The following is a 23,040-nucleotide window of genomic DNA, read 5'->3' as shown; positions in this document are numbered from 1 at the left end:
CCAAAAATTTGGTTTCGGTTTGGTTAAACCAAACCGATTCAAATTTCGGTTTGGTTCGGTTTGGGGATCAAACCTAACCGAAACCGAATATTTCCAATTATTATGAGTAAGGGGTGGCAAAATTGGCGGAATCGAACCGAAACCAAACCTAAAATTCAGTTTTGGTTCGGTTTTGGTTTGGTAAAACCAAACCGATTCAAATTTCGGTTCGGTTCGGTTTGGGGGTCGAACCGAACCGAAACCGAACCATTGCCACCCCTAATCACAAGAAAAGCTCGAATTTTGATAAATTGGCTTATTTTCCTAGGCCATGTTTGGATTGAACGATTTTTCTGGAAAAGTTAGGATATGAAAAACTTTTCAAAAAATTTCTGCTTTTCTATTGCTTGATTCGTCTCAAATTTTATTCACAGGGGCCTTCAATTTAGAATGATATCCCTCTAAATAAGCCATAACCATATTATTTCCCTTTAAAAAGTTTTCCCCGAGAAATGTTTTTCCTGCAATCCAAATAGGGTAGTAAGAATTTACTGTAAAAGTTTAGACAGGGAAAGTATTTCTAAAATTTCTTACTTTTTTAACACATGAAAAAACATAACAAAAACCAACCCTATTCAATTTTAACTTAGAGGAAACTTCAATTTGGGAAGATATACCTTGATATTAACCATAATCAGATTATTTCCCCTCTAAAGTACGATTTCCGAGAAAGAACAAAAAAAAAAAAAACTTCTGTTGAAAAAAAAAATCTGAGAGAGAGAATATGATGGGTTTTTTTTTTCTTTATAGAATATCATGTTTCCGAAGGATTTCCTCACCAAGAAAAAACGACTTATTATCTTGCTGAAGGAGTTCCTCGAGAAGAAAACAATGGAGGCAGAGTTTGGTTTTGTACATTTTAGAATAGGATAAGTAGTCATTGAAGGGGAATGATGAAGAGGGTTCTAATTGGGCTTGGGAGATTTTTGTTCCAATAGAAGAATAAGCGATTAAGGAACAATAATGGGATTTTCTGGATGATGCGACCTAAGAGAGGTAAGGGGGGCAAAAGAGGGAGGAAATAACACCTCTTTTGGACTCAAAAAATCTATTCCCAAAATACAACTCTTCACATGGGAAGGATTCAATGGACCTGATTGCCACATACCCATGTAAAGAAATGGGGCGAATTTATATAAGGGCAGTGATAAATCGACCCCCATATCTCTCTCTCTCTCTCTAACCACTGCTCTACATGGGGGTCAATTTAAGATATATGGGGGTGGATTTATCACTCCCCTTAAAATAATCCTATTTACATATAAGATTATACTGGTATCTAAAGAGGCTCTCAAATACTATGATTTCAGGGTATTGGGAACTGAAATTGTTTGCTGTTGAGAGAACAATTAACTGATCGAGTGTGGCAAAGCTCAATGCCCGTCTACTTAATTTTCATCCATTAACAAATAGCCCGCACCATCTCGGTGTACCAATAACCATCATACAGTTTCAGGACTCTGACTAGATCTTAGTGTTCAGAAAGATTCAGAATTAGCAATGATATATGTACATTAACTACAAAGAATGCTGCAAAGGATCACCTTATGCATGCATGGATTTACACAATTTTCCGAAACCTGATGGCTACCTCATGTCCAGACCATTGGATCAATTGGTGCTTTGTGGATGAAATTAGAACCATGGATGCCACGTCGGATCCATCATGCACAAGTTCCTGGGGGACAAGGCTGCTTCAACCAAATCCGTCACGCCTCTTTGAACCGACTGTGGTGGGTCCGTCGTATTCTCCTCCTGAAAATGCAAATGAAAGGTTATTTCCCAAAGCTTGTACTATTGTAGGTCAAAAACTTTCTATCTATGTTGCATTAGTATGGATATGAGTGTCAAAATATTTTAATCAATTCTCAAATTTTATTTTCAACATAATAATATGGTTATAAAAAGAAATATAATAAAAAATTTAATAGGTTACATAGATATAATGTTTTATTTTCATTTAAGAAACTTGCTATTAAGATATGTGTAAAACTCAAAATACATGGCAATTTTAGAGTTGTGTTGGTAGTATTTAGAAGAAAAAAAAGTGTAAAGCAATGTGTAAAGCAATTTTATGACTAAGTTGGCAAGCTGGATATGATACCTCTTCAGAGTAGAACTGTGGAGCTATTCCCTTGACACGAGCAATAACGTGCTCTACATTGATGGTCACTTTCTGCTCAAAATCAACCGGGTTCATGTTACCTCCGGCAATGGACGCAGAAGGCATCCCTAGTGGTCTTCTCCATGACCAAGAAAGTAGCTCGTCTCGGAAAAACATAGCTAGCTGATGCCACAGGTGCTGGCTTTGCTGCAAAAAATAAAAATTAAGAAGAATATTAATCAGTCAGATGTATAAGAGGTTCGCCCAACAGCATCCACCACTAAACTAACGATAATGGAGCTTACTTTTGGTGAAACCACAGACTGTGCTGCAGCACACATGGAAGATACAATCAGACCTTCCACTCCAAAATGGGAGAAGAAAGCCTGCATGTTCCTAGTCAGGCGAAATGGCACTGGTTCATTAAATTCAATCATTCCATTTACATCATACGCTGCAAGACAACAAAAACAATGAGCCTACGTGATGCAAATTCCAAGGAAGATAAATAATTCCCTAATTCCAAATAATATGGAAAAAAACAGCCCTAGAACTAAATACCATGGAACAAAATACATGGAAATAAATTCCTAAAGGTCCTAATGGGGAAATAAATATGCCTCTTACTGGGCTGCAATCTGCAAGATAATCTTTACTCATCAAAAGCTTCTAATCTCTAATACATGAGGTCTAGGCAATTGACGTAAAATTCTATGAAAAATAAATAAATTCTCTAATTCTAAATACCATGGAAAATAAAAGCCTACAATTGGCATTACTACGCCTCAAAGAAACACTATTTTTTTTTTTTTGAAAAAATGACATTACCTACAAAGAAACACATAAAAATCATAAATTAATTCATGTTCTTGATATTAAAGACAAACCTGGATGGAAATCGGTTTGGAATATCTTGCCCGTGTTTTTGGCAAATAGGATCTTGTTTGGAGTCCTGCCCCCAATCTGGAGCATGTATGACATGAAGCTCGAAAGGGCAAGCTGGACGGCAAATTGCTTTTTGAAAGCCCATAGATGGTTACCACTAGGGAGAGTCTTGTACATGTACTGGGAGAAAATATTGTCATTGACCAGATTTTTTGTTATGTCATTATATGCTTGCAAACGAAGATCTATGACTGCTTCTGCTGAAATCTGGCCTGAGATGGCTTGATTGAGTTGTTCCTTGAAATGGGTGATTGGGAGATCCGCCTCACGATTATGCCGTGCACAGTTGATCTCATAGACCTCAAGAAAGGTGCTATACATCAAGTCATCCTCCACCAGTCGAACCTGAAAAGAGCAGCAGCTACACTTTAGATCTCGGAAACTAATATGGGAGTAAATAAAGCAAGAAAATGAGAGTGGAAACATGGTTTTAAATTTCCGCCGAAATGCCAAAATTTTGGCCAAATCTGGGCCGACACCGAAATGTGTACTTTCAGTGTCAGCCCCAGCCGAAATCTTAAATTTTGGCATTTTGCATTTTTTTTTAATTTTTTTTTCCGAAATTGAAATTTTTACCGAATTTTTTCAGAAATTTCAGAAAATTTTCAGATTTTAACGATTTTTTTTTACCGAATTTTGGCCGAATTTTAGGTTAGGCTATGACCGAAACCGAAATTTTAAACCTTGAGTGGAAGCAGGTGAGGGTTCACCTGAGACCAAATGGGGATGATTATTGGAGTATGAAGGCATAAGTGGCGGCGCCTTGATTCCTTGTGCTTGTCAAACATTCTGTTCATCACACGAAACAACTGCAGTATGCGTTCATCACTTCTAGCATTTGGAGTTAACGAAGTCTGAACAATGAAATGACGTTGAGAGCCATCAGAGCCTATGAAAGTCAGTCGGCGGAAACTGCTACCATGCCGTCTCACAATTGGAACATCAGCACCAACCCTGTCTAACTTTACTGTATGATCGGGTGCCACTTCCTGAGATAAAGCACAAAAAAAAAATTACAAGGCAGGCATTTGAAAATAATAACACCAAATGTAAAGAGGGCATATGTGGAAGGAAATTTAACTAACCTGGTCACTCAAATATTGACCTGGAACCTCCACATCAACAACATGGAAATCACGCAAAACCTTACTTTCTTCTTCCAACTTTAAGACGGCGGGAAATCTGTCTTCAACATTGCTCTGCAGAACGTTTTTCCAGTGTTTCAATCGCTCGGTTAGTTCAGAGAGTGTTGCAGGAAAAGTCGCTGTGCTCTCTGGATCAAGATCACGCTCAAAGTCCTGCTTGTATTCTCTCACAAAATCAACATGTTTGTTCACGGCATCTGCAGAAAAGCATGCCTTACAAACACCAGAGAGCTCCTTTTTGAGAGATTGGGGAACCTCAGCTGTAGTGGCAGTTGGATATTTATAACAGCGATGGAGCAGCGCATTGACCACTGCCAGAAGTCTTTCCTCTGGGAGAGTGACAAATCTCGAACCAATTTCGGTGAGCAAAACCTGAAAAAAATGGATTTGTTACACAAATTTAAGCTTAAAGAAACAGACAGAGGTAAATGACATCAAATCATATTCACACCAACAAAAACAGGAACATATGGTCGAAAGGAGTAGAAACACTATTCGCTAAAATCTCAAATCCCTTGGTTATTTGCGCTTCATAAAGATGCTGACACTGCTTGTTTAAGAATACTATTGCTTATAGCTGAAAATGTGGTAGAACTATGAATGTCATACCTTAATGTTCTGGCATAATATGTGGCAAGTGGCAACCAGTATACTCACAATGCAAATTCGACATAGGTCAACTTTGAAGTACCTTACTTTTTTTTAATGTAACTTTGAAGTAATGTACATAAAAATGGGAATTGCTAGCATCCATTGCAAAAGGCATTTCGCGGCTGGTCTGTTGCATGCCAGACCAGCCACCTCGTGAATGTAGACAAAAGCTGTTGTCTTCATTCACGAGGTGGCTGGTCTGACATGAGTCAGACAAGCCGCGAAATGCCTTTTGCGATGGAGCCTAGCAAATTTCTATAAATACACACACACACACACACACACACACACACACACACATATATATATATATATGAGGAAAAGGATTGTAGAGCGTACCAAGCTTATGGTACGCTCGAGTGCCCAATCACATGGGTCCCACAATTTTTGTGGTTATCCAAAGCATTCATTTGCAAGGCCCTATCATAGATAGGGTGTGTACCAAAAATCAGCTCCATTGAATCATCCTAACCCCTTCAAAAGTGGAGGGCAAAAATGGGCAGATTTGTGGACAAACAGTGTCTGTCCATTTTTACCTCCACAAATGGATGGGTTAGGATGATCCTATGGAGCTGATTTTTGGTACACACCCCATCTATGTAAGGGCCTTTCAAATGAATGCTTTGGATCAACCTAACAAAGTGGGCCCACATGTGATTGGGCACTCGAGCGTACCATAAGCTTGGTACACTCGAGCGTACAATCTTTTCCTCATTATATATATATATATAAGAAAAATGTTTGTGCGCTCGAGCGCCAAAAACAACATGATGCCCACATTTTTAGGGATGATCAAAAGCATTCATTTGAAAGGCCCTTAAATAGATAGGGTGTGTACCCAAAATCAGCTCCATAGGATCATCCTAGGGTGTCCATTTGCGGAGGTTAAAATGGAGAGAAGATCAATCAAAGGGTTCCGTACATGAGCCAGCCCCTCAAACTTATATAGGCAAGCATAAAAGCGATGGAACAAATTACAAAATAAGAAAATATGATAATTAAATGAATGCAACCTAGGAACATGCTTGCCGCTAGCTTTGAGTATTTATGGAAGATTAGTACTCCGATAAATTTAGCTAACCAAATCGGGTTATCGACATTTTATTTTTTTTGAAAGGTGACAATAAAAATTATATATGTATTTGTAAGAGTTACAGTGGGGACCAGGGGTCCCATCTTACATTTACCAAAAACATCTGTTCAAGGAAATACTCCTGAATCATAAGGAGTGTAAACTTCAGAATTACATGCCAGTTCAAAAATAATAACACTACTTAGCCCTCCTTCCAATTCCTACTACAATAGTCAACTAAGAATGAGGCTACAACTTTTCTATCAAACTAAAAAACTATTTATCCTTAACTCCATAGGCCTCCGATGGTGAATTACCCGGAGCTATCGAAGCAAACTGGACTCTCCATCATTACTGATACTCCACCACTGCCATGGCCACCAAAAAGACCGAGGGATTTACGTTTACCTTGTTTCATTCACTCGTGATTCTTTTTCTTAGAATATTTTGGTACAACATCTCGGTCGATCAGTTCAACTAAATGACAACCATAGAAAAATGCCTCATAAAGCGAACGACCAAAAGTCACTCAAGCTTAGCGAGGATCTTCATCGTTTAGTTTCCTCACATTGTCATTCCAAAGGGATTTTAATGCCCCAAAAAACAGAATATCTATCATCCGGACAACCTCACTCCCAATCCAAAAAAGGGGACCCTTCCGTCAAAAGTACCATCCTCTAAAAAGACCAATATCCTTACCAGCAACCTCTCGAACCTTACGAGGAACACTACGAAAACAATTGAATAATTCACCTACTAAATTGGATTCATACTCGAAAACCTCTTAAAGCTTCTTCAAAAACACACTAATTACCTGTCTCCCCTTCCCTCTTCTTCTTTATGACCTCTTTTTCCTTTTTCTCTCTCAAGTCCCTTTCAGCCATGGATTCAAACATTGCTTTAGTTGCTTCATAGTTTTCCTCATAACCTATTCCGAATACATCCCCAATTGATAACATATCTTCAAAGGTCTCCGATGGATTCTCTTGGTCCTCCCGCAACGGTAAATCATTTTCCACCAATATTCCTTTTCCTTTGACATTCTCTTCCACGCATATACGTTCTCTGACTAATTGACCGACCTCCTGATTTAGCGAGTCACGAGAAACAGGATCTTCCTGCAAACCCTCCTTCATCTTTTGTAACCTCCTAATCTCTGCAACCTTCCCTTCTTCCCAACGAACCCGATGAAGGCGCCTCTCCTCTTCCAAAGCCTCCACGAATTGGGGGGAGTTGAACAAAGGCGCAGAGGCTTCCTGAAACGATTTCTTACCCAATGGGCTGCTGTGGGATTCCATAGAATCATTGACTTCCCAATTGGACTGTTTCCACTGCTTTCTTAAGATACTCAAAGTGACTTCTCTTGGAGTTGGGGATTCCTTCTGGCTAATTTCTCATTATATTTCAATTCTTTTAACAATTCTAGGTCGTTTACTTCAAACGTAATATCTTGGGTGCACTTCCTCTTCCTACCCATTGAACCTTCATCCTCCGACGTACCTGAAGTAGACGAGTTTTCAACCTCCTGTAGGTAGTCTTGGACTTTCGCGACAAAATTGCTCTTCTTAACTTTTCCTTTTTGAGACCACTTAGCAGACCTCTTCTAAACAAAGAGAGACCACATCTGGTTGCCAATAGGCGGGCTTCAGATTTTGACTTTAAACGCATAGACCCCCCTTTCCGAAACTGAGGTTGCTTGTGGGACCAGGATGGACCAGCATACTCCATGTTTCCATAATCTTCCATCATTTTCGAATTCCACACCTCTTTTTCCTTTTTTCTTTTTATCCCTATCGAAAAATCTATTTTTTAATTTAAAAACTCTCTTGTCCTCCACCGACTGCAGAACAAAGGTGTCAGAAAGATTTTCCGATTGGCCTTTCCCGAAGTGCCAATTAATGCAGCACTTAAGGTTTTCTGATGACCCCCTTTTCCACGCCAAACCTTCGAATTTCGCAAGGTCGCTTTTCTGCTATCAGACCTCCCAGACTTGGGAAGCGAAGCAAGGGAGTCGCCACAGGGCAATTCAAAATGAGCAGATGGGTCTACCAATGGCTCCCTCCTACTAACACTATCCTCCTCGGGATTTACATCAGGGATACCATCAGCATCCTTTGGTTCCGCCAACTCCGGCGACTCCTCTCCGGCGGCCTGATTTTTCGGCTCTCCAAAATGCTTAGAATTCTTAACACTTAGATCCCCCATTTCCGACACACTGACGCAATTAAAGCATTCCTCACTCACCGCCTTAACTTTAACAGCCTTAACCAAGGTTATCAACATATTCACTCAAAATTTTATGACATTGGTTATCAACATATTCACTCAAAATTTTATGACATCGTCTATAGTGACACATGCCGGTATGTAGACTACTTCAAGTGGATGAATAACTTGATCCAAAAGCCTTTCCAAACTATGCACAAAAAGTGCAATGGAATGGTACACACAAGATTTTAGGTCCTTTTGACCTAATACCATGAATTTCCATTTTTTTTCATGCATGACAGTTTTCATGTAAAGAGAGTTATAAAAACACAAACACATGTGTGTGTGTGAATACCATACATTACTATACATGTCACTGACCAATCCCAATTTCCTTGCACATACAATTTTATGCTACCCATGCAACCTGAGAGACAACACCAGTTCCACATTCCACCACCAGCCTCCACCCCCGGCTACATGCTCACGGTTAGATTAGTCATACTGCATATTTACCTAGCCCAAGTGGTTTATCTTATCTACACATTCTCTCAAAAATTTGTAACAATGTTCATAGCATAGTTAATAGGGTGGGAAATGAATTAGGAAAGCAAAACGTGAAACGGAAACGGGAAACATAGTGAAAATAGAGGGGAAACGAGAAACGGGAAAACGATAGAAAATCGTATGACAATCACATTGAGAAACGTATTAGGAAATGGGACATGTGCCACGTGTTTGCCAAGTGGGCCACACGTGCGGGGGAGTGTTAAAGTATAAAAGATAAATAAGCCTTTCTCCAACAGCTTAAGCTTTTGGAGAAGTTGGTAAGTTAACACATTAGAAAGGTTTAAGAAACACTAGAAAAACGTCAATGAAAACACACATGAAACACAAGGAAAACACAAACTACTTAGTTTTGTAGATTTAAAATTTGTTAATTTCAAATTTCTATTTGAATATTTCTAGTTTTTATCTTTTATTATAGTATGAAATTGTTTTCCTTATTTAATATCTATTCCACAATTTTTTGGTGTGTTTTTCCCAAAACAATTTTCATAAGTTTCGTTGTATTTCCCACACGTTTCATGGACTTTTTCTACGAGTATTCCACATGTTTCACCTAAGTTTCAAATATGTTTCCCATGCATTTCAGTAATGTTTCAGAAACATTTCCCCAACTTTTTTTTATCACGTTTTGAAAATGTTTCTGCCGCCCAAGGGGTCTCCACTTTCCAGATACTATGGTTTATAGTGAGACATGCCACTGCACAAGCTTTTACAAGAGGCCGATTAACTTGATTCAGAAGCCTACAGAATAATTGCAAAGGTAGGGTCTACACAAGATCATGCTTCCCTTTGACCTCATAAACATCAGTGTCCATTTTATTCATGCATGCAAGTTTCCCTATAGAAAGCATGAGGACAACAGGACAAAAAAACAAAACTAAGCAAAATAGAACGCAAAGCCCAACTATGTTGACCCTCACCTCAAGTTCAGCAGCTAGATTACTATGTTTGCTTCTAAGTGTATCCATAATATCCTTTGCGGCATCAAATGCAACGGGAGAAAAAGCTCCCCAACCGAACCCACCATTGCGTCTTAATGAGCTTTGACCATTTTCAGCAATGTTTGACGAACTTTGTAGAGGTTGCTCGTGTCCGGCATGGATACTACCTTCCATAGGCATAGACCTTTCATGCTCTTGCCCTTGAGAATTTCCACCATCATGGGACCCACCACCAACATTTTGAGGGCCTTGGTGAACTTGGGAGTCCGAGGATAGAGTATTTCCAACATGATTGGGTGGTCTTGCATTCCCATCACCCAAGTTAACAGATCCACTACTAGCTCCTGAGACAGTTTGTTGCATGCGTTGCTGAGCTATTGCTAAATTCCTTCCAAGTTCAGATTTCTGAGCAACATCACGTCGATCGAGCAAATATATCCGTATCCAGTAATATAGGGCCTGCAAAAGGGAATCATATTTTTACTGTTTTGAAACAACTTGAGATTGAGTTTATGGAGATGAACATAGTCAGCTAAACTCTGTTTTAAAAGGCTTTTTTTTTCCAAAAAAAACGCATTTTATTGGTGCACCGTTTAAAACTCCATTTAAAACTTTTACAATGAATAAAAATCCGTTTTTTTAGGCAATCATTTTAAACATGTTTAAAATGCATTTTAAACAGGTTTTTTTGGCCAAAATTCCAATTTTACCCCAGCAGATTTTGTAAATGAAAAAATTCTAAACTATTGTGTTTCCATTTTTTTTACTACATTTTTTTTGAACCAATACCGTATTAAACTCGAATTTTTGCCGTCCAGTTTTTTCGCCGAATCACGTTTTGCTAACTATCGAGATGAATGGAAGCATTCAATCCAAGGTTTAAAATTTCGGTTTCGGGTTTCGGTTTCAGACATAGCCAAAACCAAAATTTCAGCCGAAATTCGGTAAAAAAAAAGCAAATTTCATTATTGTGCCGAAATTTCAGCCCTGAAATTTTGGAAAAAAAAATTTTAAAAATTACATTTCCAGAAATTTCGGCCGAAATTTTTGAATTTTTGGCCGAACCAAAATTTCAGATTTAGGTGGCTTCGGTGTCGGTCCCAACCGGAAATTTCGGTATTTAGGCCAAAATTTAAAACCATGATACAATCAATAATAATCATGACTTCCTCATGCACTAGTATTTACCTGTGGATATACTGTAGCAATTTTTAATAGAACAGGCTTGCAGTGTGGGGCCTCTGTCCTTTGTAAAGAAAGCAATAACTGTGGTATCCAAGAAAGCCACACCCAATGTGGTATCTGGTCCAGGTATTTATCAAATGCTCTTCCCACGGGTTCATTTGGAGTATCAAAGCTAAGAAGGTATAGAACACGAGCTAGATGGCTTCTAGAGTTAGAAACACCATATTTGATGCCCTGAAGAAAGCAACTAACGGCATATTCTAACCATATTTCATCGCGGGTTTCTTTATATACCTGTAGAAATAGTCATAAAAAAAACAAATTATCAGAGAGAGAAGTGGCATATATCCAAAGTGTGAATAGATAAGAAAAAGCAATACCATGTCACAATAATTTCCCCAACTTATCCATCCTTTTGGCAAATGCTTAAAGAGGCTGATGGCATTAGAATACGCGATATTAGAACTTTCACAATCGTTCAGCTTTAGTAAGAAATCTCCCTTGAGTCGAAAGATTTCTGCTTTGTGTTTGACAGGAAAATATTCCAAATTAGTACTGTTGATCAAATTAAGACCACTGGTCAATTCTCCTTTCATTTCCAAATAAGCCTTAGCTTGTTCCCTTATTTTGACAAATGCTTCCTGCAAGTGCAAAACAAACTTATGAAACAACCAGCATAAAAGTTTAACAAACCATTCAAAAAAAAAGTTTAACAAAATAAAGAAGAGAGAAGAAAAATGAGTGAACTCTACATCACTCAGACACAGACTCACGGTATTCAAGGAAACAAAATATATTGAAATGTAATATGTATAAATAATGACATTGCACAATCTGTTATTATATAACTCATACTTTATAAAAGCAAAAGATACAAAAAACCCATCCAGAGATCTAGACATAAACCTAGAACTCTATATATAGCACATGAGGCAAAAGACAAGTGATATATGGACACCCTTTCATGATTTGTATTCACAATTACAGCCAATTTTTTACTTAATGACGAAAATAATCTCCCCTCCCCCTCTCCCTCCCCAACACTGACCTCCCCCCCCCACCCGACCCTGAACCTCACGCCGACCCTCTCCCTCTTCCTCTCCACTCCTACTTCTCAAAAAACCACCAATATCTGCCAACAACTTCTCTCTTTCTACAAGGGACAAAAACCTCACCCCAATGATACCTAGATAACAATACAGACACGGGTAGGCTTACAGTAGCATCTAGGTCATGGCTCATTATGCCCATCAATATGATCAATCCTGTCAGGGTCTCTATCATGGCACAAGGCAATTTGCTCAGCTGCAAGTAGAGGTTAAACTGCCTTATTAGCATGTTAATGAGAATATGATATCTAAAAAAACCCTAAAAACGATGTGGAAATCAACAGGTCTTCCCATCATTGAGCTGGCAATTAAATTTTGGTCTGCAAATGAGGACACTCTTAAGAAGTTATAAGTAAAATCCCACAGATAAATAGACCTCATAATCTGGTTCAATGCAAATGTGGACACAACTTTAATCCGGAAATAGTGAGGATTACATTGGCACTGAGTTTAGTCAGGATGCAGTGATTCACATGGAATACTGAACTCATTTTCTGTCACCCACTGCCATAGCTTGAGCGAGTATTCTCTAAAAATATATGATTATATAAAAACCAAACCAGAGGAGAGAAATTGGGCACATTTTCCTGTCTATCCACAGATTTTCCCCTAGATAAACTTCTTCCAATTTGAATCTAGCTTGGAGATGGCAAAAACTTGAAATGGCAATTATTTGAATTCAAATAACTGCCTGTGGTCTGTTATAACTTATAACTGTGGGTATGTGGGACAAACAACAAAAACCCTTGCATACAAGACAAGCTACTGGTTCATCTCGAACTGAAATATTTGGAAGCTCAAGAAAAGGCAAGATCTCTACATTGTGAATAACAGAACAGTTAGCAACACCGAACGTATAATGAAGGATGAGGATGGATCTAATAACTCAAATCTTGGATTTGTCCCATGGATGCAAGTGCATATGACGTGTGTAAAAGTCAAAAAGAGTTAGGAAGTAGTAGTTGAATGTGTAGTGTTTCATGGGAGTGGAGTATTGTATTTAAACTGAATATGAATGTTAATGAAGAAAAGAAAATAGAAATTTACAGCAACAAAGGAGACTTTGTTCTTAAGAGAGGCATGGCTCCTCGAATTGAGCCGCTAGGTGGTCCGGTTGCCTCGAATCAACCTCTTTCCCTCCTCTTTTGTATCTTTGGTTTTGTTCATTTGTGTTACGGCCAATTAGGCACGTAACAATGAAGCAAGAATAGGCAAGCTGTTTCAAATCAACCGGACGTATAGAGCTGTTTCAGATCTTCCCTACTGCTTGTCCAAGAACACCAAAAGCTACCAAACCGACGTAAGATGAATGCAAAACAGCTCGCGAGAGAGAGAGAGAGAGAGAGAGAGCAAACCACTTCAAAAGAGCCAACAGCAAGGACGATGAGGGCTGTATCATTGAAGGGGTCCCACTTGCAAGGTATGAGTGAGAGACGAGAGTAAATGAACCACAGCTGAGGAGAGTGAGGGTTGTGCCATCGAAGGGGTTGACGTTTGGAGGGGTAAGAAGATAAGGGAGTGATAGAGGTGGGAATAGGATATATGAACGCGAGGGAAACAAACCCAGAAATTGTATTTTGGCCATCTTAGAAAATAAACTTTTAAAACAAAAAAAAGGGGGGCTGCCACAGTTCGAATAGCAGTTGGAAAACATCTCCCTCAATGCAAAAAAAAAATACAAGATAAGAAATAAATTGAAGTATCCATATGCAGCTGTATCGATGTGTGACGCACACGCAACATTCTAATAAGAAATAAATTGAAGTATCCATATGTAGATGTACTGCTCTGTGATCCACATGCAACTTTCTAGAAATGGCCTTTCCTTGTTAAATGCAGTACGACTATATAGACTTAATGTTTACTACCTGAACTTCCATTGTTGAATGGCCATACATCTTCTCAAGTATTGTTACACAAACATCATGGAGGCCTTGTTTACGGGCTATATGGGCGAGTTTGTTGACATTCCATGCTTTGTCACGGTAACCGAGATGATGTAGTTGCGGGTTGGTTGAATTAAAATCCTTAAAAGCATCTATCACTGTATTATATATTTCATTTCTCCACTGGAGCAGATCATACCAAACAGACAAATTATCCCATTCATTAGGAGTTCTAAGTCTCCAAGTTTCTAGGATGTCCTTGAGATCCATATACCCTCCATGAACACCCACACCAGAATTTCCCGAATGTTGCTTGGTTCCATTAGCAATGTCTACAATAATTCTTGTTGATTCTTGAACTTCAACTAATTGCTGGAATTGCTGGAGAAGAGGTGTTCGGGACTGAACAGACATTTCAGGCAATTGCCACCACTGCTCCAAAGCAAGTTCTACACCTTTCCCCACTATGTTTTCGGCATCTCCCACGCCATTTGCATTTCTATCATGAAGGGAAAAAAAGGCCTGAACTAAACGGAGCTTTGGTGTCTCTTCGACTTGAGCCTTCGGAATTACATTATCCTTCATATATGCCCAGTCAGGAATCTTCCAGAGACAGTCGAGTAGTATTTCATAATTTTCAACACTTTTTCCAAAATCAACTAACACATCCCACTGACTAAGTTGGCTTGCACAGAATAGCCATTGCTCTTCCCAGAGACACATCTCAGCCTTAGGGACTGTGTTATTATAAGTACCTTGGGTTGCCTTTATCATTGCCTGATAAAAAAGGCTTTGAGCACGCTGCCAATAACCATGCTGAACTAATGATAGCCCGGCCCTTGTTTCTGCAGTAACAGACCTTTTCTTCCACAATCCACACCTCATATCTTCTTCATTGAGTAATCGATAAAGTTCCGCAAGTGATTCGGAACACTTTGTGTCACTCATGAATAACATGACGTGACTTTCTAGAAGAGCCAGTGAAATATGCCAAGCATTGAAAGCCTTCCCAATATATTTGATGAGTTCACTCGGCATTCGAGGTTGGGGATGGCTCAAATGGAGGCCTTCTAGGAGTGCTTGCACGACATTTGGTCGACTTGCCTGTTGTTTCTTGTGGTATTCTTTTGATAAGAGGGCTATCATTGGCTTCGCAAGTGCTACCTGTTCATCCTTTTGTAAAGTAACCCAGACAATTGGGAATACTAATACCCACATGTGATATGCAACATTAGCATCTGTATGAGCCAATTCCCTCAAAGGAATCACAAGATCAGCCACCTACAACAAAGAACAATTTTTACAACTATCACCTTCACTAATGACTATAAGAGAGCAACCAATTACACCCTGTTTGTTTAAGATTATGACAACCGATTGTGAGTGCTAAAACAATTATTAGACTCAAATTTAAATGTAATTTTGAGTCCAATAATCAGTTTGGCACTCACAATCGGTTGTCATAATCTCAAACGAACAGGACATTAGACTTTTGAAATTTTAAATATGAGGACAAATTCATAATACTGATAGAATAACCTGAAGTTTGCTCATTTCATTCAAAAATTGTGCATGTTTGTGCACAAGAATATCAAATGTAAGGGGGCCTCCATCAAAATTCGGCTGTTCGTCAGAAATCTGATGGTGCAGCCCAGATCGCTCAGGAAGAGATCCTGATGCCATAAGTGGGGGCACCCTTGCAGAGTTTGGAGCAAGCGTAATGGGCTCGTTCTCGACCAAGATCGCAAGGAGAAGATCAAGCCCTTGTTTCAGCCAGAAAACATCACTTAGCGCTTCCCAGTCCTGAATTTGAATGATGTACTGCAGCCTTGTGAACAATGTTTTCCCAAGGGACTCATGATATAGTGAAAAAAACCGCTCTCTAATTTCAGGATCTTTTGCTCTTAGACCCAGCATGAATTGCCTTTCCACCTTCTGGAACAGTTCTTGTCGCACGGATAGTGGATATCTATCGACCAATCAATCATTAGACAAAAGAAACTGACAATCCTACTTAGAATATACTGTTATTCAAATTGAAAAAATGCATTATATTATGGGAAAAGGGAACCTAAGAGTTTGCATAGGTAGCTTACCTATGCAAGCTCCTGGAAAACTGCTTACCGCCAGAGACCGGAAAAATTTTCCGGTGAGTGGCTGGAACTGTTTTATTCCTCTCCGAATATAGAATAATACCCTAAAGTTTCAAGTCGATCCAATGGCCGGACCGGGACACCGAAGCTTTCAAGTGAGTGGCAGTTTCTGTAAATTTTTTGAACTTCCACTCAACTTTGAAATTTACACAAACTACCACTCACTTTGAAAGCTCCGTTCTCTTGATCCAACCGTCAGATGAAATTGGAACTTTACGAGGCGATTAGTGGGTCGGAGAGGAACAAAATGATACCATCCACTAGCAGGAAAACTTTTCCAATCACCGGCAGTAAGCAGCTTGCATAGTTAAGTTACCTATGCAAACTCTTAGGTTCCCTTTTCCCTATTATTATTGACCTTGGAACAAATATTACTTACTTGCTCGAATCAGCACAGATCCCATAAAGAAGCTGAAGATATTTGGCATCCCACTCTTCCAAAGCACTTGGGGAGAAGTTTTGCCTGTCAACCTGTGAAAGCTTTTGAAGATATGAAATTATCTCCTTTTGATTGAGAAGAGCGCTTGGTGAACCGGAGGCAGATGGCCTGAAATCATCTTCAATCCAACACTTTATTACATCAAGTATGCATAGAAGCACACTCGCATCTGTACCTTTCTCCGAGAGTAGTGCATGTAGTATTTGGCTTATCGACCGCTTACATTCAGGAACAAGCATGACCCTTTCACATATAAGTTTCAAGACAGTTTTCAAATTAGATGTGATTGAGCCCATATCAGCGGCCGCACGTGAAGAACTGACTGCAGAATCTGCGTCTGTTCTTTGACCCTGGAATGTATATGATTTGCTTAATGCAGTTAAACAATGAAAGAATTATACAAGATGTAAACAGAAAGTACCACAACCCCATTCACTCACAAGCATGGATTTAAATCTTGGTCCCTGCCGAACCCGATTTTTTTTTTCAAATTTTGGTCATTTCGGCTGAAATTTTTACAATTTCGGTCAAAATGACCAAATTTTCACATGTAAACAGAAAGTACCACAACCCCATTCACTGTCACAAATATTGCCGAGAAATTCAAATATTCAAAAAAAAAATCAGTTTTCCGTGAGAAAATTGTGATATTTGATTAAATGATAAGATACAATTTTATCGCGGGAAATTGAATTTTTCTCTTGAGAAATTCAATTTCTCGCAATTTAATCGTGAATTATCACAATAAATTGAGGAGTTGACTTTAAAAATATCTTGAACTTCTCATTCACTCTAAATATCTCTCAAACATCCTATGACCTTAGACCTAACCCTAATTCCGAATTAAAAAAGTGTATATGTTTGATATTTATATTTGTATATTAATTTATTTTTACCGTTTTTTCCCAATATAAACCAGAAAAAATAAAAAAAATAAAATATCCCAAGATTTTCCCTTGCCGAGACATTCCTGAGAACGATATTTGTGACATAGCTAGCAAGTAAAAAAAAATTGCTACAAAAGATTCCTAGAGAACCTTGGATACAACAATATTGTAGTCATAAACATGTTCAAGTAAGGTCATGAGAGAACACGTGGTAAGGGTGAATAAGTTAAACTTGTACCCTATTGGAGATGGCCTCAAGTGTGTAAATTTGAGGAAATGGGTTCAAATTGCATGCTTAAATATATAAATTTCATGTAATAGATACGAAAACAAAAAACATGACTGGAGAAAGCAAGATTTGTTGATATTTTTTGAAACACAAAAACATCATCGCCACAATCTAATGGCAGACCAAAATATCATAGCAGTAGACGTTAAAAATTGTTTCAAGAACAGTGTCAACAGAAGAAATTAACTTAAAAGCGCCCAAAGCAACATAAAGAAATAGCAAAGTTTCATAGCAGTGGTTAACTTTCAAAAAAAAAATCATAGCAGTGGCGAGCCAGCAGCATACCTGTCTCGGATGAGAACCTCCAGATAATCCCATATCCCGAGCTAGGCGTTGAAGGACACGTGCTAATGGCTGAATGAAAGGATCAATAAAATTCTTCTGCACCTCAGTCAAGGTTTTAACAACAAAAAGTGCAAAGCTTATCATTGAATTAACAGAGCTAACTTCGAGTGATATCTGAGGAGCCGTCACAGCCGCTAGATGCTTTTGTATGAGATCCTCAACCCTCTGATACAACATCTTTACATCTTGCGGGGTATTAGGTGCATCAAGTGGAAAAGCAATAAAGACCATTTTCAACAAAGAGCAAAGTGATTTTCCAGCATCCAACATTTTACTAGTAAAACAGGGCTCGAGTATCTGCAAAACAGCAATTTTACGGTCAGAAAGATTGGCTTGACTACCAATCAAAAAAAGAAAAAAAAATTGGCTTGAGTTCCATCCAAGGTTTAAAATTTCGGTTTCGGTTTCGGGCATAGCCGAAACTAAAATTTTGGCCGAAATTTGTTACAAAAAGGAAATTTCATTAATGTGCCGAAATTTCGGTATTTCGGTAATTTCAGCCGAATTTTTGGGAAAAAAATTAAAAAATTACATTTCCAAGAAACTTCAGCCCAAATTTTGGATTCTGTTCGAAATTTCGGATTGAGGTTGTTTTGGTGTCGGTCCAAACCGAAATCTGAAATTTCGGTATTTTGGCCGAAATTTAAAACCATGCTTCCATCATATTTAACCCACAGAAAATGTACAAACATACCTGAGAAATCTGGTTAATGTTGTTCCTGATGAACAAATGTGGCTGCTTCTCCAAGACCTTGTTCATGACATCCAGACCCTGCGCCAGAGCTGTGGCAGGGTCCTTAGCTTGAGAAGGCTGAAGACTACTTAACAACTTCTCAAGATAATTAAACTTAACATTGGCATTTGGCCACACTTCTAAAGCTTGAGACAGTAGCTCCAAAGCTTGCTTGTACATGGAACTAGATTCCTTATCCTTGGGTTCGATGACCAAAGCAACCTGATTTAAAAGTAGATGCAAGGATTTATTACATATAATGAAACACATTAATATATTCATGCAAATTTAAGATTCTTAATATCTTGGCTTTATTCTAAATCTAAAATAATGCAACGGCGATCCTCAGATTGAATATAAGTTGGCTAAAACATTAGAATGACACCGAAACAAAGAAAACATAACAACAAAAGAAAGAAAAACTCATTATTACCATTTGCAACTTGCACAATTTTAAATTTCGGCCGAAATCGAAAATTTCGGCCGAAATAGTTCACTTTCCGTCACCGAAAGTACATTGAATCGGATTTTTAAATGATTTCCCTCAAATTTCAAAAATTCCGTTTTTCACCCTTATTTACAAAATTTCAACCTAAATATTAAAAATTTCCACCAAAATGGCCCAAAAATTTATACATTTTGGTGGAAAAAAAAAATTTAAAAAGAAACTTTTGTTAACATTTTACATGATTTCGGCCGAAATTTCTACTGAAAACGAAATATTGCAGTGTCAGCGGTGGCTGAAACTGACATTTAAAAGCTCGGTAACTTGCCCAAGTCAGTTACAGTAAAGAAACCCACCAATTGAAGTTAGTGCAGTACAAGTCGTTTATGTTTAGAGCCTTCCTACTGTCCATGTAAAAATCCAATGGTTACTACCTCCCAAGAGAAAGATGGACCTAGACCACAAACTAATTAGCTACATCCATATCAATTGCTAAAAACCACAGGCCAAGTAAAAAAGGTTCTCTTTTAGCATAACTAAAATGAATATATAATTAAAACAAAACAGTTCGAATGTTGGGTAAAGATATTCATAATGCTATGGTTAAAATCATGTGTTTAGAAGAGGGAAAAACAAAAAATTAGAAATAATCACATACAAGGGCATTCACTAAGAATGGCAATTGCTCACACATGGCAAAAAGTTCTCCAAAAAGTTACTCTTAACAACTCAAGAAGCAGAGAAAACATATTAAGGACCCTTACTCTGATGAGGAAATTGATGATCATTTCCTCCATTGCGGCATTAGGTTTGTACTCTTCATCGGGTTGACCCACAGATCCAGGAGTTTCAATATTGGGAATTGATGAACTGCCAGGCGACATGACACAAAGAGATTGGAGACCCGGCTCCACCTTAACCCGCTTACTTAGATCATCGGAAAATGCAGAACCATCGGGTGGACGTTTTGAATCCCCACCAACAGAGCTTGTACTAAATACATCACTACCCTGGCTATGGCCCTCTGTATCAGGCACAATTTTCATTTCATTTTGCCTCTGCCTTTCCCAGGCAACAACTAAACCAGCAAGGTCAATAGCAAGGCGCCTATTTTCCGCAGTAGTGTTGTAGGGCAAACCAAGTCGGCTAAGAGAGTTTACCATTTGAGGAACGAATTGTGCCCTACAACTGTAAAAGAGATCGGAATGCCGAACAATGAGCTGAAAAATGTGAATCAAATTAGGGACTGAGTGACCTTCTTCAACCAGGATTTTTTTGGTGTAACGAATCCAAATGGGCATACGAAAATCGCCAGGAGGCAATCTCCGTGGGAGCGCAGGCATTAATATATCTAGGGCTTGCTTGACCAGTATCTTATTTTCAGGCTGGCATGTTCTCAAAAGAGCAACAAAAACCTGCAAAAAAAAAAACTTTAAGATACCACTTCACTTGATATTAGAAACAGGACAAGAGGATGCTGCAATTTTTAACTAATTTTCACAAAGATGTATTAATCAAAGTATTAAACACCCTGTAAAATGAAATAGTTAAGATCCACTAAAAAATATACAGAAGAGGCCACCCTATCTTATACTTATAGAAGAGAAAAAAGTGTCGCCTTCCCTGCCAGGAATTCCTTCCCTACTGGTGAAAGAACGCAACAGTGCCACTTTAAAATCAAGATCTATAGCCCACTTTTAAGGGCACTCAAGTTAAATTCAGATTCGGTAAAACATGCCATTGTTATAATTACTTAAGAAATAGTTTGACGAAATTCATTCTGTAATTGTCCAAATTTATATTTTGTCCAAAAAAAAAAAGACACGCGGACCATGATTTTAGGAGTCAAAAGTAATAGTTCGATTTGTTGAATTTACCATTTCATATACGATTACCTATGCAATTGAGTTCTAAAATTCTGATTCTTCTGAAGTTACACATGCTATGTATCGGCGACAGACGGAGGTAGGTCGAGATAAGGGTAAGAAGAAAGAATTAGTCCCTAGTTTATAAAAAGAAAAGCCCATTAGAACCCTAGAATGATTGTTTATTTTCTTCCTTTTCTTCTTCCTTGAATCTATACTGCTTTCAATTCTTCATTTCTGTATATAAATTTGAAATCCCAGCTCAAGAGAATCAGTTTACTAGCCTCCAATCCAGCCGACTATTTGCCTTGCATCATGTCCCGTTTTCGTTGTTTATTTCCAACCCTAAACTGCCGACAGCCTTACCGTAGGGTTTTCTTTTTTGAACAGTCTTTGATCTGTCACAGATTCAATAACTATTCTGAAACCCAACCTCATACACCCTAGGGCACTACCACATTAAAATCCTAGAACCAGGCCCTTTCTTGATCTGTTAAAGATCCAAGAAACCATTCAACTCGGTCCTACACTACTGCCCCTTCTCCTGCAGCCTAAACCAGTCCACACGACTATCCAACAGTACCTTAACTCCGCAGAAAACCCTTCGATTAACACTTTCATTAACTGATATAGACCTGAAAACAGTCCTAAACCCTGCTTTCCAGCTCAAGAAAACATGTTTTAAATTCAGATCAGTCCTCAGCACATCTACCATCCAAGCCCAAATAACCTACAGTCCACATTCAACCCAACCAGTCACCATAACAGTCATATATTGCAGCCCAAACAGTCCCTACAGCCCATTCTATTTACGATACAGCTCTTCATATTCCTTCGAGCAATCCCAACAATCCTGAAATTTTCAGATCTGTCCTACTCTGTACAACCTCCCTGAACTATGCAGACAGTCCAGATCTGTTTGACGGTCCATGATCTGCCGTAAAAACCCCAGCCTACCCACACTATTAGTCATTCAAACTGTCTATAATCCCTTCCTGAATTGTTTCATATTCCCTTACCATAAAACCTATCCAATTAGACTATGTCCTTTACGCTGTTTTTTTTTTTAATGGTCAAAAATTCATTAATCTGACCAAGATGGTCAAAGAAACACATAATGTACAGAATCACCAATAATTGCAATACAAAAAGATGACCACTCAAGGAGAAAGAAAATCATATTGCTCCAAAGATGCCAAATAAACACCCCCTTCTAGCAAGAGAGTCAGCCACCCTGTTGTTATCTCCACAAAGTTCAGGATTAGACTTAGTCAATCTGAGCCGGGTAGATCCTTTCACCTTCTTCATGAAAATTTTCTAAGGGATTCATTAGCCGACCCCAACTAGTTTGGCTTAGTTGAGTTGAGTTGACTTGAGTTGAGCTATCTTATTCATAGGCTCTCCGGAGGCTGAAAAGTCCAGGTGCTCGAGTTGTATGCCCAGAATTTTGTGCAAGTAGTTAATCTAGTGATTTCTATAATTTTATAATTATTAGGGGCGTGTTCGGCAAGGCTTCTCATTCTCTCCTGAGAAGCCGGACGGAAACAGAGCATGAGAATCACGCAAGCGATTCCGAGTCGCTCCGAAGAATCCCATAATTTGTCATTGAAAATGAGGAAATACGGAAACGGACTTCGTGGGCAGGAGAGGCGAGCGAGATTTTAGGGATTCTTATCTCTCTTTTTCATTGTCCTCACCTAAAAAAGAGGTGGAAGTCCTTTTCATAACGGTTGCCGAACACACCCTAAGGTGGTTCAGAATACTGAAATATTTGAACTAGACTTACAGAGAGGTGTTGAAATCTTGTCAAAGACCAGCCCCTCAGAAAATCCGTGTCTAATTTGAGATGACAAAAGCAATCCCAAACAAGTTCAAGCCCTCCAAAAATCCTTGTCCAATTTGAGAAGACAAAAACAATGCCGATCAACTTCAAAATGAACTCTCATATTATATAAAAAAATCGTGATGAAAATATGATCAACAAAATTTCATTATTTAAGGTAATGAGGTTAATCATTCAATGAATGGC

At 38.6% G+C, this 23,040-nt stretch overlaps 1 protein-coding gene across 2 annotated transcripts in view; it reads right to left on the bottom strand.

Moving 5' to 3' along the window:
- Window positions 1-1,424: 1,424 nt before the first annotated feature.
- The window catches only part of LOC143864410 (uncharacterized), a 47,163-nt gene continuing 25,547 nt past the window's right edge, over window positions 1,425-23,040 (bottom strand). For both annotated transcript variants that reach the window (XM_077375344.1, XM_077375346.1), the window contains exons 21-35: window positions 19,911-20,561; window positions 18,663-18,923; window positions 17,909-18,265; window positions 16,388-16,797; window positions 15,395-15,824; window positions 13,838-15,136; window positions 11,241-11,501; window positions 10,864-11,154; window positions 9,655-10,134; window positions 4,174-4,605; window positions 3,799-4,077; window positions 3,031-3,433; window positions 2,449-2,597; window positions 2,144-2,350; window positions 1,425-1,794 (exon numbers count right to left, since the gene is read on the bottom strand). In XM_077375344.1, the coding sequence (XP_077231459.1) occupies window positions 1,675-1,794; window positions 2,144-2,350; window positions 2,449-2,597; window positions 3,031-3,433; window positions 3,799-4,077; window positions 4,174-4,605; window positions 9,655-10,134; window positions 10,864-11,154; window positions 11,241-11,501; window positions 13,838-15,136; window positions 15,395-15,824; window positions 16,388-16,797; window positions 17,909-18,265; window positions 18,663-18,923; window positions 19,911-20,561 (6,030 nt within the window). In that variant the 3' untranslated portion in view covers window positions 1,425-1,674. The remainder of the gene's footprint in view (window positions 1,795-2,143; window positions 2,351-2,448; window positions 2,598-3,030; window positions 3,434-3,798; window positions 4,078-4,173; window positions 4,606-9,654; window positions 10,135-10,863; window positions 11,155-11,240; window positions 11,502-13,837; window positions 15,137-15,394; window positions 15,825-16,387; window positions 16,798-17,908; window positions 18,266-18,662; window positions 18,924-19,910; window positions 20,562-23,040) is intronic.

This window comes from Tasmannia lanceolata, unplaced genomic scaffold (genome assembly GCF_043159265.1).
Source record: "Tasmannia lanceolata isolate RefF3 unplaced genomic scaffold, GAP_Taslan_0.1 ptg000048l, whole genome shotgun sequence".
NCBI classification, from domain to species: Eukaryota; Viridiplantae; Streptophyta; class Magnoliopsida; order Canellales; family Winteraceae; genus Tasmannia; species Tasmannia lanceolata.
This window is presented reverse-complemented; position numbering and strand designations above follow the sequence as displayed.